The 17,479-nt window shown below is 33.6% G+C and overlaps 1 protein-coding gene across 1 annotated transcript in view; it reads right to left on the reverse strand.

The window, feature by feature from the left end:
* LRP1B (low density lipoprotein receptor-related protein 1B) overlaps positions 1-17,479 on the reverse strand; it is a 582,545-nt gene that overhangs the window by 165,350 nt on the left and 399,716 nt on the right. Inside the window, exon 41 of the mRNA XM_010575228.1 lies at positions 14,470-14,841. Within this exon, the coding sequence (XP_010573530.1) occupies positions 14,470-14,841 (372 nt within the window). The remainder of the gene's footprint in view (positions 1-14,469; positions 14,842-17,479) is intronic.

Raw genomic sequence — 17,479 nt, forward strand, 5'->3', positions numbered from 1 at the left:
TGCAAACACCTACTGACGTATTTTAAAACCAGTTAGAACATGTTTGAAAGCAGGCTTATTATCGACTATGGTTTATGCAGCTTCTGGGTATATCTCTCTATACTACGAACTAAGAAAGCCAGTCGCTTCATTCTTGGATCTTGCACCCCGAGCACCCACACCACATGCCTGTTATTTTATACCAGGGCAACCTTCTGGGATGAAACAACTAATTCCTTCTGAGATGTAACCCATGTATTCTTCTGGCAAAAAAGTTGCTACTCATTCTGAAAAAAACCTCTTTTGGGAGTATAAACAAGACCACATCAGGTTTTGTTCCTTTTGCCTACAGAGACCTCCCAACCACTGAAATCTCCACACCTGAAACACAACTTTCTCAAAGCATCCTTCAGGATATGCAAAAAATATCCCTGACATCATAACGTCAAAACATCACTCTTGGGACTGACATACAGCCAGCACACAATTTTAGTCAGCATGAGCCAGAAGAAATCCTAAAAATAATGATAATTTCTCAGAGCCAGAGAAACACAACACAGGATTCAAAGGAAACTTGGACTGCCCAAATCATCCCAGAGGCACCAGACCAAGCACTGCATACAGGAACCGCTCTGCTCCCTGCTCTGGGCCAAGGGATCACTCCCAGGGGCAGAAGTCCGTACAGTTTAGATATGGGCTCTGATATACTTCTTGGTTACTTCTTGCAAATGTTCCATTAACTGTGAAATTGAAAGAAAACTTAGTAAGTGTGATAAGTGTTAAAATAAAGAGCCAGGAATACAATTCTAACTTAATCTACTAATTTCCATTAAAATTATATGCTGAATCCCGATTTACCACTAAACTAAACGCTCTCTAAACTAAAACCAACGCTCTTAGATATAATTTGGACAACACTTTCAGATACATGGTTTAACTCTTAGGTTTCCTTGTGTGGAGTCACGAGTTGGTCTTGATCCTCGTGGGTCCCTTCCGACTCAGAATATGGTGTGATTCTATTAAAAAATGACAGAAGATGTATTGACATTTTCTGACCAATTCTGCACTTTATTTGTAATGAACAAACCATCACAGCATTTATTGCACTATTTTTACCTTTCACATCTGTGAATGTCAAGTGTTTCTTCATCTGTATTATGGAAGTTTTTAGAAAAATGAAATCAAATCTCTGCCTTGTGGTTAAAGACATAGCCCTTAGGAAGCGAGGATTTAACTAAGATCATGCTCTTAATTTGAAAGATGACTATCAGTAAAAAAAAAAAAAAAAAAAAAAATAATTTCCCTCGTGTAACCTCTTGAATTTCTATCAACTTTAGCTTTGTTTCTTGTCTGAATCTGTCAGGAAATTTGAAAGCAAACTGTTTATACAACATAGTCTAAACCTCTCCTGTAGTAGACAAAAGATGATGTTGTTCCTGCCACAGCTAGAGGTGATGAACTAAAACACATCTAGAATGATTGAAGTACAAGATGTGTAAGTTTACTTGTAATTTCTATATTTAAGAGAACAACTCCATTTTTCTACAAGTATCAGAAAGTACAGTTTCACATTCTTAAACTGGACCAACACACCTTACTGCAACTCCGAATTAAGGTCTATAAATGGTGACAGAAGAAGGTTCAATTCAACATTACTATTTGTAAAATGGTAATTCCTAAATTTTTAGAAAAAAAGTGTCATGAAAGGTTACGCCGTATGTGGAGACAAGCAAACATTTAGTGTACAGATGAAAAATGCATCTACCTCTTGTTCTAATAAAATATCTAAAATGTGCAGTTTTGAAAAACCTTGCCATATATACATGTTCTGAGTGGAGCAGAACTAAAACAAAGCAACCAATAAAACATTTTATTTAAAAGAGAACAGCAGCAACAACTTTAAAAGAAAATAAAGAAGCTAAGATTAAAAAAAAAAAAACCACCCAAATCTCTGTCTTAATGGGAATTTCTGTGATTAAGACTGTGACTGAAAAGAAAAAAAAATAAAAAATCTGAGAATAACTCAGCAACAGAATCAGGCTGTGAAAGCTGCCTGAAATCCAATATTTGATACCCAATTAAGGAAATGTTTTAGCACAAGTCAAACTTCAGAAACTGCCTGATGTGTATATATATGCTTTTTAAAGAAGAGAGGGCTCCTTATTAGATGATCACATCTTCGAGTAAATTAAATCTGAACTATCAAATGGTTCAGGTGACAAGCCTGTGGATGATAATGGTTTCATAAAGACCACCAATACAAAAATTCAGAATAAAAAATATGCTTTTCATTAAAAAGCAAACATTCAGAGAAATTAAATTGCCTTCATGTAAGACAATAAAAACCCACTAATTAAATATAAAACTGTCTGCCGCAAACACATACCAAGTGCATTTGCTTAGATCCACCAAAAGTGTAAGTTCTGAAGGATTTATACCAAGCACTCTTCTTTATTTGCCAATAAACTTTTAGTTTTATCATGTTCCTTACTTACGGAATTGAAAACTCCACCAATACAGAAGTGAATCATTTAATACTTTTAGAAATCTGTAGGTAAGGTGGTTTTAAAGTCAATGGCATAACGTGCTTTTAAAGCAATCCACAATTTAGATAAATTTTTACAATGGAAAATACAACTTTGTTCTTATTAGCATGTAGCATAAGCTGGATGAAGTACCATCAGTACACTACTCGGGTAAATCTTCAGTATAATAAGTTATCAGTGCTAATACAATATTTTTTGTTAGTTTATATTGTTTCTAGGTTAAAGTAAGCTTTTTGTTTTAGACGTTAGTGAAGAATCCCAAAATTCATATAAATCCTTTTATCAATGATAAAACAGGTGCCAACTGAGGACAGAAATGGTCCTAGAAATGGTCCTCTAGTGACTTTCAGGTGGTTCCTTAAAACTAAAAGCTTCTAGCAACTTCATATTGCCAAAGACAGGACACTGGAGAAGCTTCCAAAGGAACTGCATTCTAGTTTTATATCATTACCAGTTTGCACTGATATTATTTTGTATTTACTTATTTCACACCTCCTTAAGGAACATTCTACAGCATATTTTTTTTTAAGTTAATTTATCATTAGATACTCAGTTACTTTAAAATATATCAGAAATATGTACTCATCCTATCTCGTGCTACAGTTGGGGGATTCAGACCCAAAATCTACTGACAGGATGAAAATCAGCAATTTGTTTACTCTCAGCTTCATATTTTCACAGCATCATGTAATATTCTGAATTAGTAAAGCATAAAGAAACTGGAAATGAAAGGAAACACATTTGTTTCACTGACATATTGAATTAAAACACTGATGGCATTAGATGCCTACAGCACTGATTAAATTTATTCTAGCCATGAAGCAACAGTTTATGATTTTCACATGAATAGCATACTTAAATGAAAGGAACATTAATACAATATGATATTAATATACAAATACTCACATTATTCACCTGCCACTGACATTCTGAATTAAATCAGTAATGGGGTGTATAACTGATTAAATATCTACACAAGAGAATGCAACAGCTTATGATTTACAAAGGCAATGGTAGAGTGATCACATCATTACGTTGCCAAATGCTATCTATCACTTTTACTGAACTTAACGAAGATGGATTGCATCCCACAGATGAGATGCAGCTTATAAATATTGTCATGCTGATCTTCATCTGACTTTCCCAGGGAACAGACAAGCAACAAATCAATAACTAAAGAACTCAGATTAGAGCTCCCTCATTATTGCAAGCAGAAAAGAAAAATACTAAAGGACATAAAGTTTAAATTATCAAATAGTTGTTGCCACTGACTTTTGGTAATGTGTGTACTATTTCTCAGTATCCTAGATTTTTATCTCCTATCTTCTACTTTTAAAATTCTCTAGAAAGTTTACAGCCAAAACTTTTCCAGTTGCACCAGTTCAACTACCTTTTTCCTTTAATTTCATATTTTTACTAACTCCTTTTCTTTAACAAAGTTGTAAAGCAAGAACAATGGTCAACATCATATTTTTTTTAATACTGAAAAGCCATCAGAGTAATAAAACTGAGCATAAACAGCACTTCAGTATCAGAACTTTGGAGAAGGCTTTAATTTTCAGTACTTAACATTAAACACCCACTCAATCTTTATTCATTCTCTTAATTGTCTTTCACAATTTACCTTTCAGGATACAGCCTGTCAATTGTTACACCAGACTGGTCAAGGAGATGATACTGCTTTCTGTCAATCTGTTTGTGTAAGATTATGGTGATAGACAACAGGTGGTCACCGTTTGATCTGAGGGGAAAAGAATGCCTCACAAGCAATAAAGCACCTGAAGAAAAGGGTTTATGTTCACATACCTAACTGACTGCCCAATTAGAACTTTAAATAATATTTACCCTTCTACTTTGCTTTTCAAGTACCATAAAGCCAGAAGCTTTTTGCTAAATAAAAATTCTAAGACAATAATAAGGTGTAATTACAAAAAAAAAAAAAAAGCAAGATGAGTTCCATTTGTCTCAAAAAATTAGAGGGTGATGTAATTTCTTAACTGCTTCTGTCAGCCACATGTAAAAGAAGGCCATCATATATTCTATCATAACAGAAATCTTAAATATCAAATATGGCATAAACAACTCTGAACTGTAATAACCAATTATTTCATTGTCCTGTAGAGCCTAAGAATATTATTTTATTTTAGATCACATGTAAAGTTTGCTAAAATTATACCGTAAAGTAGCAAACTTCTGTACCATTTTTCTGTTTCTCCAAAATATAAACCCATGCTATATGCTATTACACATTAAAGATTATTAAATGCAATAATGTAGTATAAACAAAGGGTTTGGGTTCTTCAAGGCAACAACTAGCTTAAGTTCAAGACACTATAAATATCTCCATGGATGTAACCTTATTATTCCTTCAAACTTACTGGAGTAGCCAGTACTGGAAAGAATGAACATTTGTTGGGAATAATCTACATAATTTTAGAATCCAGAAAAAAATAACTCTTTGTTTTTGTAGAAGGTATAATACTGAAATCTCACATTAACAAAACATTTGGTGTCTTCCTAATGACAATTAAAAATTCAGTCTATGTGCAAATAAAAATGAAAATACAAATACTGGATAATTGCTCAAGAAACACTTCTAATAAATTCCGCAAAAAGAAACTACCAGGTAAATAACTTTCTGGGTTTATAACATTGCTTTAGCCTATGTCAATGAAGATGTATAAAATCTTGTATGTAGTTACTGTATCTGTGAAGTAAGTGCAGTATGAAAGACAGGCAGATACCCAAGTAGTAGGATATTTATGGTCCATCAGTGAACATAGGAAGGTCTACACAAAACACCTGATAAGACTATTCAGAGCAGTTAACAACAGAATTTAGCATGAAAAAGACCATGAACTTAACCTGCAGTTGATGACTCTAATCATACTTAGATGAACTAACCAGGCAAGTGAATAGTATGTAACAAATGGATGATATTTCTATGCAAGGAAGTGCATTAGATATTCATTCAATGTACCTGTGGTCCAACACTGGTAAAGCCCCGTTTGGAGCTCGACAAGGCAGGTCTGCACCTTTGGGCAAAGCTGGACCCTTGAGAGCGGGTGACGTACCAACACTCTGTGAATACCTGCGTACTCACCAGTATCCATGGGGTTATAACTTATGGAGGGCTGTTGATGTAAATAGGACCGAGATACCAGAAGGAAAAGCTGATCCTGGAAGGATCAATCAACAAGTTGTACAGTGTTTCTGGAACATTTTGTTTAGTTGGTTTTAATTTCATTATGGAGACTGACAGAAATATGTTACTCACTCTTAGAAACATTTTCAGTTCAGTTCAGGCAGAGGTCTGTAAAAGTTTCATGCCAAGAAACAGATAATAGCAGCATTTCAAATTTTAGAATATTTGATTTTTTTTTATTTATTTATTTTTGGTCCCCTATCAGCACTTGTGGTTCTTCTACATTTTGCTATACAGTTTCTCTTACTTCTGGATCAGATGAGCTCCGAAACTCACAATGAGAGAACAGAAACAATGCCACTAACTTTTTGGTCATTCTCACCTGAATATACATGGAAGAAGTAATTAACTCTGCAAAATGAGGAAAAAATTGACTTTGAAAACAGTAAGCTTGTTCCAGAACTATGCTTATATATGCATAAATGCTGGGTTTCTTTTTGGCTCCCAGTTAATAACATTTAAAAAACACACTAGTCAAGCCACAGTAGATAGTATCATCATAATTTGCTGTGACAATCAGCTTTCAAAAATCAAGTCTGGTTTATGTTACTAAATACAACGTGTATTTAGTTCTATGTCTATATTCTTGTGGACCATAATATCTTTTTCCAAAGAATGACTTAGCCCTTTTATCATGAGGAAGAAAATAACTGACAACTTTTTATGAGGAAATCTATATCTACCTCCAATTACTTTTTTCCCCAACAATGGATATAGCCCTTCCATAGTTGTTCCCTGACTGCTTACTGAAGAAAACCACATCAATAGACATATAAAGCTGCAATATTCTGTCTTTTATTATGCTAGATTTAACTTATTCCTTGATAAGGTTTAGGGACTGTCTTAGGGTCAGCAGGCAATAATGTAACAAAGGAATAATGATACATAATATACTTAAGGAAATACAGAGAAATCAACTAATTAGAAAAATAATAGTATTTTGTATAACTGTAAATTGTAACCCTCCCAGTATAGTTCAATATATCATTAGTAGGTAACAACTGTTATAATATCATAACTTCAAAATAGTTAAAAGTATCCATGCAAAAGAGGCTTTAAAAGCAGAAAGACTTTTAGAGTTGAAAGCTAACATATAGAGATGGAAGTGTTTTATTAAGTTTTAAAAAAAACTCAACAATTCTTATGGAAGACTTTTTTTTTTCCCTAATTACAAGAGCCCACGTTATCTTTTTATGCGTTACATGCAGACTCTCCCTCAAAAAAATTACTACTCAGCCTTACCACCTTTAAATAGAAATTAGCATTACCATTAGAGTGACTACCCTGAGACTAATAAGTCTTGTAATAAATACTTATAATCACTCATTTTTCTTGTTACTGTTGAAGTAAAACAAAACAGTATAGAGATATTAGAAACATTACTGGCAGAATAGACTAATAACCTAATAATATTTGCTGTATCACATTACTCTTTAAAATAAAACAAAGGAGAAATGTCAAGAGATGTTCCACTCTATAGCTTTTTCCTGACAATTCACCAAATATAGTTTTGCATTTTATGCAACTAAGCCACAGCTGCATATGTAAAAGTTTACATCAGCAAATATTTACATCAATAAAAACTTAAGGGCAATGTGGAAAGTTGAAGCAGTCATAAACAATATTAATACTTCATGAATAATCTCACGTTTAATAGGCAGAAGCACCTTTCCTGAATACTGAGGTTGGGAATGCTCGGGACATACTGAACTGAAGGATCAGTGTTATGTCAGCTCCCGTCATGAATACATTCCAGAGTTTCAAACCAGGCACAGCTACACAAAGCATGAAATGTGCAGAAAAACATATTTCTGGAATAACAACTGCTTAATATAAAGTGAGTAAACTTTATCCACCTATACTAACAGTTATTTACTGAACAGCTCATAAACTTTACCCATTAATCATAATATCCAGCCACATCCAGAAACAAAGTATAGTGATAACCCAGAGACTTTGGTTTTCACTAACAAGCCTGCAGTTGTAATAATAAAATTTAGTTTTTACCACATAAATGTCCCAGACTTAACCATAGCCTCTCACTTTCCCTCCTTTAAAAAGTGAAAATCACTGGACCTACATACAATTACATATACAAAACCATATACGATCATGAATCCAATTTATTTATGAAATGAAAAGCAACAATATTAAAGTATTTATTTTTAACAGATTAAAAATTTCTTTCCTGGAAAAGAAAGCTCTGAAACTAAAGGGACCTCATACAATGTACCAAATTTAATGCTCTGTAAGAGAAATGGGAACATAAATGCCTTTTTGACAGTTAAATTGGACCCATTTAGTTAGAAAGAATAGTAGCACACATTGGAACACCTTTAAAAGATTCAGACTGTAAAAAGCCTTACAATACATCACAGGATCTGACACTTTATGTTAGCAGTGAAAAGATTTTTGCCTTCTGTAGACACTAGCACCTAAAGTTCACAACAGAAGAAGCGTTTTTCCACATAACGCTTCTTTTTGTGCTGTGAAAGATGTTACACTGGCAAAACGTCTCGGTGTCATTGTTTACAGAGTTAGGAAAAAAACCAGCTCAGAGTATCACATCTTAACACTTTTTTCTCTTTCTCATTTGCTTTGTTTTGCCTTTCTTCCCCCTTTTTTTCTTCTCCCTCTTCTTTAGTTTCTAACTTCTTCATTGGTCTTCTTCCTAGTGTTATACCACTACACCAAACCTATGTGAACGCTGCACCGTTTTTCTACAGACACACTAAGGCAGGCTTCGGTTAATGAATGTATTACCTCAAACTTCTACAATAAAAAAAGGAGACTGCACTATTAGCTAAGAAACAGAGACTTAGTTTGAAAACAAAGTCTTCCTTGCATAAACATAAGCTTTGAAACAAGTTAGGAAAACCAAAAGCAGTCTCCAGAAATGCGATGAGGCAGCTTCTTGTTTCCCCACTGCAAATTAGCCATCAACTAGCATGTCATCCACTGTCTTAAGCTAATCTTAATTTGCATTTTTACTGGGATGGAAGATAGCTCACACAGATGGTTTATCAGAGAGGTGGTTTAAGATGGTCTTCTCTCCGTTCTCAGTCGATAGAAATTTTAGACTTTTTCAAAGCTGCTGATACACAATGACATGTTCACCAGGGAAGGAAGAAGGCAAACAGATGCTCCTCTGGCACTCTGCTTCTAGGCAGGCAGAGAAGGAAGGTTGCCGAAGTAAAGAAGAGGAGTTTAGCAGATGGTTTGTGAATTAAGGCTTAATCTTGGATATTACAGAAGAAAAAAACATACGTTTATCCCATCCAGTATAATGCAGTTTTGGCTTAATGGGTCAATCCACAGTGGTAATCATCTTATGTGTAATAAGAAACAAAAAGTTTAGCATACTGGTCTTCATGATTTTTTAATTTAATTAAGGCTCCCATTAGTTGTTTGTTCCACCAAAACCACAAAGAAACTACTTTGTGAATAATATACTATCTTTCACTGACTTTCTCTGACTCTTACCAAGACCTCTAATTCCATGTAGAAGAAATCTCTATTCAGATCATCACATCATTAAAAATAAAGTTATTTCACCGTTTATCAGTTGACAAAACAAACAACAGTCAATGCGAGATGTGGTATGAGAGGGGATAAGCAGATAATACTAAAAATCTCATATATCAAATAGATGCTTGCTTCTGTTGAAACACTTTCATTTTCAGTCATTTCCATCTACTTTAAAACTACTTGCAGATGGAAGATAGGTCTCTTTAGATCTATAAAGACTTAAACTACTTCATATATGTTTATCAGACTGCCTTTGAAATGGCTTCCAGTTTAAATACTACAGAAACTGGTTCAGAAGTTTGAAATAATAGTGTTGTTCTGTCTAGAAGCAATTAACAACAAAGAAAATAAGAGTAAAATTCTCCCCTGGGCTCTCTTTGAGAGGAGAATAGGCCCTGTTGTACCAAATGAAACTGATAACCTGTAGCAATTTTGAACAAGTCAGATTTCCAAATACCTCCTTATGTAACTCTGTGCCTTTAACTGCTACTGACTCCTGTTCGTTCTTTCTGTGTACAGCTCCATTACCTCATTTTAACCTGGGTTTTCAGTAACAAATTCTCTCAGAGAGACTGGCAATGTTTAGAACATCTAGTTCTGGTAGAGCTGAACAGAAATCGTAAAGATTATTCGGAGATGGCCACCTGAATATATTGATTTAAACTCAGTGTCACTTCCATGTAACTTTGTTACCTTTTGTGCCTCCTTTTGTATTTAATGCTTTCTTTCAATTTTCTACAAAGCCTACAGTCCATTGGGGGCGAAAATTAAATGAAAAACAACTTCCAAAGTGTATGTAATCTCCCTGGATCTCCTCCAGACTGCCAAATGAATTAGGATTTGATTTGTCGAGGCACTGGTTTTCACAATCAAAAGCTCCAGAAACCTTATGTGAAATGAAAAAATACTCCTTTTTGCAGAATGAATCCTGCACGATTCCTCAAACTGGAAGAACAGAGAAAGTGTATACATATATATATATATATATAAAAAAATACATATACATAATGAATTTTCCAAACACAATCCCTGTGACTGTGTTTTGTTTTACAGAGGACTACCATTGACAATGAAAAACAGGAACATCACAAAGATTCTCAAACATCTTGCCTTAACAGGTTCATGAAGCTTTTACAACGCAACAGGATACAAAAGTACACATACATATAGCTAGCTGAGGTTACAGGTCAGAAGCAGAAGCAGTCTAGCCTGTGTAAAGTGAACTGCAGGGCTATCTTTACAACTAAAAAGCGGAAGGTTATGAAGAAATTAGTGGGTGGGTAGGACCCCACAGTAAGTACCTACTCATTCCTTCATAGTCTGATACTTTTCAAAGCGTGTACTTAAAGCAAGAAAGACAATAAAATATAATCTCTTACACTCCTTTTGGAAGGAAAGACTGAGATCAAAACACATGACATAGATGGTAGCCCTGTCACAACATATTTAAAACAGGTATTGCTGCATCGATAAGTTAATTGTAAAAATGTCTGCAGACTGGATTAAACTGTACATGATGCTATAGCAATAAAATCATGAGCAATACTGAATGGTTAGATAATTCATCACCTAAAAGAATAACTGTGGGAAATCACAGTCAAGAACAAGGTAAATTTTTAAGAACTGGCAATCAAGAAAGATTAACCCCATAAAGTTACTTATAAAAATAAGAAAGAAAAAGTCCCTACTGGCTGACCAAAGGAAATAATGCTCATCAGCAGAGTTCAGAGGTAAGAGAGAATCCACTCCAAAAATGTACACTGCACAAGAAATAAAGGTGTTACGGTACGTTACACTATGCACATGCTACACTGCTTTTTTGTTGTTGTTATTGTTTCTTCCTGCTGAAGACAGAACCCTATCAGGTAGTGGGTTCTTGGTGAGTTTTGAATCTGTTCTTAGTGAACTGGAACAAGTTAGATAAAGTTGTTTATATGCTGTAAATCTACTCTCCCTGAGCTGAAAATGCGTTAGCTAATGGGTTGTTTATGAGTTGCAAATCTGTTCAGTGAGGTGAAAATTTGTCAGATAATGGGTTGTTTATGAATTCTAAATCAATATTCAGTGAGTCGGAACTATGTTAGATAATAGCTTGCGTATGGGTTGTAAATCTGTTTTCAGTGAACTGGAAACATGTTAGATAATGGGTTGTTTCTGGGTAGTAAATCTGTTCTCAGTGAGCTAAAAACATGTTAGATAATGGGTTGCACGTGAGTTGTAAATCTGTTTTTAGTGAACTGGATACCTGTTTAATAAAGGCTCTTTATATATCTTAACTCTGTGGTTAGTGCAGAAAAGTTCAGTAATGTGTTAGATTTGAGTGGCATATCCGATTTCAGTGAGGTAGAAAACCATCAGCTAATGGATTCTTTATGAGCAGACCTACATTCAGCGAACTAAAAATCTGGGACAATAGTATCTTGTATATAATGTAGTTACTTCCTCTGAGTCAAATACTGAGTAAAGGTTTGTATGATTTGTAGACTTCAACTTAATGAGGTAGAAAGCGATTGTAGAATTGTTAGAACCACACTAGATGTTTTCAATGTGGTTTTGAATCTCTTCCTAATAAAGTAAAACTTGCTACAGATGCATACTAACAATTTTGGAGGAAAAAATAGCAAAATGAATGTCAAAGATGTTATTTTTTAATCCTGCAATGAAACATTATTACTAAAATCTCTCAGCTGGATTCCATTTAATAATTTCCATGTAATCACATATAGTTAACATGGAAATCAGAAAATTTTAGAATTTTACGTCTTCCAGTGAATGGAATCACTGGTGTCAACCAGTCTTACCACTCCTTTTATAGGTATTGCTGTCAGTCAAATACTTCCACTATATCAAGCAGCCTGGTGAACTCTCTCTTGTTTACAGTGAAAGTCATGTGCAGACTGTGCAAAGGAAGGATATGTAGTACAAAAATACCAGTTTAAAATGAATGACTCAACATAAAGAAAAGGGGTTTAAAACACATGAAAGAGAACAATAAACCAACATATACAGAGATGTGATATCCCTTCTCATTTACAATAAAAAAAACCCCTGAAACATTGCTAGAAAACAAATGCCATAGTTAACAAATACATACCAAGCATATACAGTAAATTTTTTGCAAGTACACAAAATTTCATCTGAAATTCAATTATTCAGAGTGCTGACTCTGCTAATGAAAAATTAAATCAGGCCTATTAAAATTACAAGTAGAAACACTTCCGAACAATTTCTTAAAACTGTAATTCTCAGCTATGCTTTATGGAATGTCTTTAGCTCTTGCACAATAACCTATTATAAAGTAATGAGGAATACTTCATTGTTCTTTTAAAAAACCAATTTGTATCTGTATCGGTGCTTCACCAGTATTTTTTTCTCCTCTCTGTCTGTTTTAAATGTAAAAATTTCCAGTAGCTTTTCACGTAATACTTTTAATCTGTTCCTATAATACCAGAGTTAAAATAGTGCTTGTACGTTACCACTGCACATCTCTGTGAGCTTTTTGTGTCTCTTGTACGGCTAACCATACAACTCTGAATCCCTAAGTTTTAATGCTTTCCTGGGAGTAATGAGAACATCCTGACAACATTGCTTAGTTTCTCTTTACCATATCTTAATACAGGTATCATTAATTCCTCTAAAATATGCACACATAAAAACTCAAAGTAAAAAAAAAAAAGCCTTGTATCATACATGAAAAATGCTTTTCCATTCATTAGTGTCAACAGTTTTCATGACCAGGAATACCTTCCCAGAACCACAGTGCAGAGGTACATAATGATACAATTATCCAGTGTCAGTTGTAGAATAATATTTTGTCAGTTTGCAGCTGTTTAACTTTTTTCTTTTAAAAAAATGTTTCCATTAACATGCAACAGCAAAGGGTGATAGGTTCCACATCAAAGGTACTTCCATTTTTCCCTCATCACTTTCTTTGGTCTTGTTGTTAAACTGTTTGACCCAAACAAATAGCTAAATGTAGCAATGCCATCGGCAACATAACATATGACATCATAAATTCAGATGAGAATTATCAACAGCATAAGGAGCAAAACTATGCAACACTTCAGACATTTTGGAAAACAGTAACTGAAATGAACTGCAGCCTCCAAAAAACCCACACAACACTCAGAAATTACAAGGAAGAGAAGAAACACAGTAAATACATACATCTGATAACTGACTACAGATGAATGAGGTTTATTGCATATTTTAGAACAATTAAGTTGGAAGAGAAATGAAAGACAGCAGAAGTTTTTAGAACTTAGATTTTTTAGCACAGATTTTTTGATGTTTAGCATTAAGGATATACATCTTAAACATTCACATTCAGATTTTCCTTGAATTCTAGTTTTACCATGGTAAACCATGATAAGTTTTTACATACACCTTCCATTAAAGTTATGTTAGACTTTGTTGGTAAGGATTTCAGTGCCGGATCCTCAGAAGATTTTACTGAGGCCTCAGCTGCAAGATACATTTTGTGTCTTGTCCTGAAGAATTTGGTGATGATATTGGTGGCAATTCCTTCATAGCAGTGCCAAGCTTTAAGTATTCAAAGGCTAAAAAAATGTCAAGTTTCATACAACTCCTCCTACTAGTGTGGTGAATGAAGGCATAGTAAAAATGCAAAGCTACTGAGTAAGCCTCTACTAAAAATGAACAAATTTTTAGGTTCAAATTTGCCACCGATTATCACTGATCACAAGTCACTTTTCTTGGGCTCACTACAAGAAGGGTGAGCTAACTGAACACACTGACCAGGGTCCTAATATTTTATACTGAAGAATGGTCATATCAGCAGAGGTATCTTACAGTACTTCTCCCCCACTAACTAGAAAAATAAACAACCAATAGGTTTGTGGGGTGAGGGAACATATTTCATTTCCAAGCATTGCAGAATGAGGTTTTGTTTCAACAGTAAAGCTCCTTAAAACAACAGTAATACAAATTAAGCACTGTCATTATCACTTCTGTTTCTAGTAATATGCTTCATGCATCGTAAGATTGTTATAAATTATTTTGAAGTAAATTTAAAGATAATGTTTAAATGTATCTCATAGGGATAAAATACAATACTTGTGTTATATACTTAAGCATGCTAAAACTTTATTGACATTTTTTATTCTATAAAGTCAAATGCTTATCAGCTTTTCACTTAATAAAGTTTATTGAAATAAAGTACGTATCTTAGGAAATAGGTTTTTTACTTACTTTCAATTAGCACTTTCCTGCCAGCCCAGTTGTCTTTAATAACTTGTATATTTCCAAAGTGTGCATCACTGAAGAATATGCGATTTGTACCTCTTCCTTTCAGACTGTAGTCAAAAGCAAGAGCTATCACATTTTTGAAGTACTCTGGATTTTCATATGGCCGTACTGGTGAGTTTAAGTTGGTTTCATCTGAAAGGTGTATACTTTTTAATATTGTCCTTCCTGAGTACAACAGGTAACCTTCATGTCTCAGGCAAGTAATTCCATCTTCTGCAAGATAGCCATGCGCACAAGCACATGTTCTCCGTGCATTTCCGCGATAAAGGCAAAGCTGATGACATCCACCATTATTCTTGGCACAAACATTAGTACCTGTAAAAAAAAAATAATAAAATCTATCTTTTACAATATTACACTTAGCTAACTTAAATAAAAATGTAATTTTACGTATTCTAAGAATTCTTCTCTCAAAACTGTTTCTACAATATTCGCAAGTAAAACAAATGCCAAAATAGTAAAAAATGTAACTTTAACCACAACCTAAAGACAATTTTAAAGAACACAATTCATGTGCAAATATAATTAAGGTCCTTTCCAATTCATAAGAGTATATATTTTATTAATAGAAAATGATGAAATGGGTTATTCCTCCATAATCAGCTGAAGACTTAGAGACTGTTTCAAGTGCTTTGAAAGATTTTTTTTTTTTTTTTAAAACACCTGTTACTGGCAAAAAGTCAAATTTAGATACCATCAGAATACAGTACTGTTTTTAGACAATTTCTATCAAAATGAAAACATACGTATTGACAGGTACAAAACTGCGTCAAACCAGTTCCTTGTTTTTAATAAAGACGTTTCCTAACATTTTGTTCTAATTTCCTTTAAAACCTGACTTTAAAAACTTACTCCCTGACAAATGCCTACCATTAAGAAATCATTGTCAAATTAATAACTTCAATGACTTAAACTACACTTGTTGCAAGCAATATTTAAAATTACAGTAATTGTCAATAATTAGGAGCTATTTTCCTTTGTCTTTTTTGGACTGTGTATGAATTACTATTATAGTTAGTTTAGATAATTTAGTTTCTGTTTCTGACAGCACTTTCCATATAACAACTCAGCTCTTTCAATATAGTCAATTTGCCCATTTCTGAAAGTTTTCCACATAGTAAAGGAGAAGAAAACATTTTAAATAGACTGTTTTCAGGTAGAAAACCATAGTAATTCTCAGGAACTATATGGTGTCTGAAAGTACTGTTCATTATATTTTCTAACTGCTATGTTTCAAGCTGAAGATACTTTTAAGAAAAAATAACGGGGGATGAGAGCTAATTTGCTCTTAAAATTAGAAACATTGAATTTTGTGTTCCTAGGCAAAATTAGATGAGATATATTCCTCTATAGTTACGTAAAAACATTTCAAATTTAATTGCACACATTTTTACATTTGGTTTGTTTTAAAGGTTCTTTTAAAGTTTTATTAGGCTAGAAAAGTTAATATCTGTTTGGAAGGATGAGAGGTTGAGAAGAGAAAGGAAAATACATAAAAAAGATCCTCAAGCTTCTAAAATATCTCTTCAAAAACTTCAATGCTTCCACAGTTCACCAGCTCTAAATATCTTTAAAAATGGCCAATTCTGAAACCAGTGTAGTTAGGGCGTGTCCTTGCAGCCATGTAAAATAGCACTGAAGGATAGGAAGCAGCTTGCGAATAGCACTGCAGGACTGGCTCATCAGAAAGGGTAAAACAGGTGTTTGAAAAAAAAGCATGAATCACAATCAGCACAGGTTGTTGTTTTTTTTGTTTGGGGTTCTTTTTTGTTTGGTTGGTTTTTTTTTTGTTTCTTTGTTTGCGTTAATAATAGAATGTCAGGAAGCTAGCTAATTACGTTTTTTAAACAGTGTTAACTACTTATAGTTCAATGAACTTAAAAAATATATATAATAGTGTGATATAGAAGAACATTCCAAAAACATTTTTCACCTGTTTTTTCCCTTTTGTCCTTCTGGCTCACTGACATCCCCTCCCAAAGACATTAACCATTTGTACCCTAGTAAAATTTGAAAAACGTATTAAAAAATCATTCAGTTATGTTTTTCAAACTAACATCAAAAGATTTTTAGCCTCAGTAACCGTTTCTCCTATTCCTAATGCGATCAAGTTTTTAAAGATATCAATAAAAATCATTACATGTAAAGAAGCATTGTTTTATCCCATTGTTCTATTTTTCTAATTCTATAATATAAAGCCCTTCCAAGCAAGCAGACATTAACTATTTCTAGCCTAGTTAAAAGAAACGATAAATTTTTGTGTGGATTTTATTTGTACCAACAAAATATGATGCCCACAGTACTCTGAAATTACATGCAGAAATTCTTAGTAAAATTGATAAGCATATGTTTGCAAAGTAATTTTTTTCCAAAACTATTTAAAATTCCCTTGAAAAAAAAAAACAAGAAAAAGAAAAGACAGTTTTTCTTATTGATTGTTAGACATGTTTTCTTTCAAAATGCATATTTATTTTACATGTCATATTTAAAGCAGTTATTTAGGAAAGAATAAAAGAAACAGGATCTTCGGGTCTGTAATGCTGTGATTAAAGCAACTTTTGAGCACTACCAACACCAGAGATACATTTGTACTAAATTCCATTGTACTACAGTAACATTTTTTTCCTCTCTTTTTGATTATATTTATAGAAAATTTTGTCTGGATGGCCTGGTAGCAGTTTGTTCTGAGGAAATAATTTTGGTAGACTTCTAACCACCTTTGTTCACTGAAACAAGTTTTTCAAGGTCTCTTCAAAACCAGAATTTTAGGAGGAAAAAGACAGCTAAAAGCAAGATCATTTGCAGTCAGGTAGTGGAGAGTAAAATTTAACCACTGGTACCATAAATCACAGAGAGTATATGATAACTTTTGTCTCCTGAATATGCTAAACAAATTGAATATAAAGGAAATCTGATTATTTACAAGGTCTCTTCCCCCACAAAAAACTAGGAC

The sequence above is a fragment of the Haliaeetus leucocephalus genome, unplaced genomic scaffold (assembly GCF_000737465.1).
Source record: "Haliaeetus leucocephalus isolate CR32 unplaced genomic scaffold, Haliaeetus_leucocephalus-4.0 Scaffold451, whole genome shotgun sequence".
Lineage (NCBI taxonomy): Eukaryota > Metazoa > Chordata > Aves > Accipitriformes > Accipitridae > Haliaeetus > Haliaeetus leucocephalus.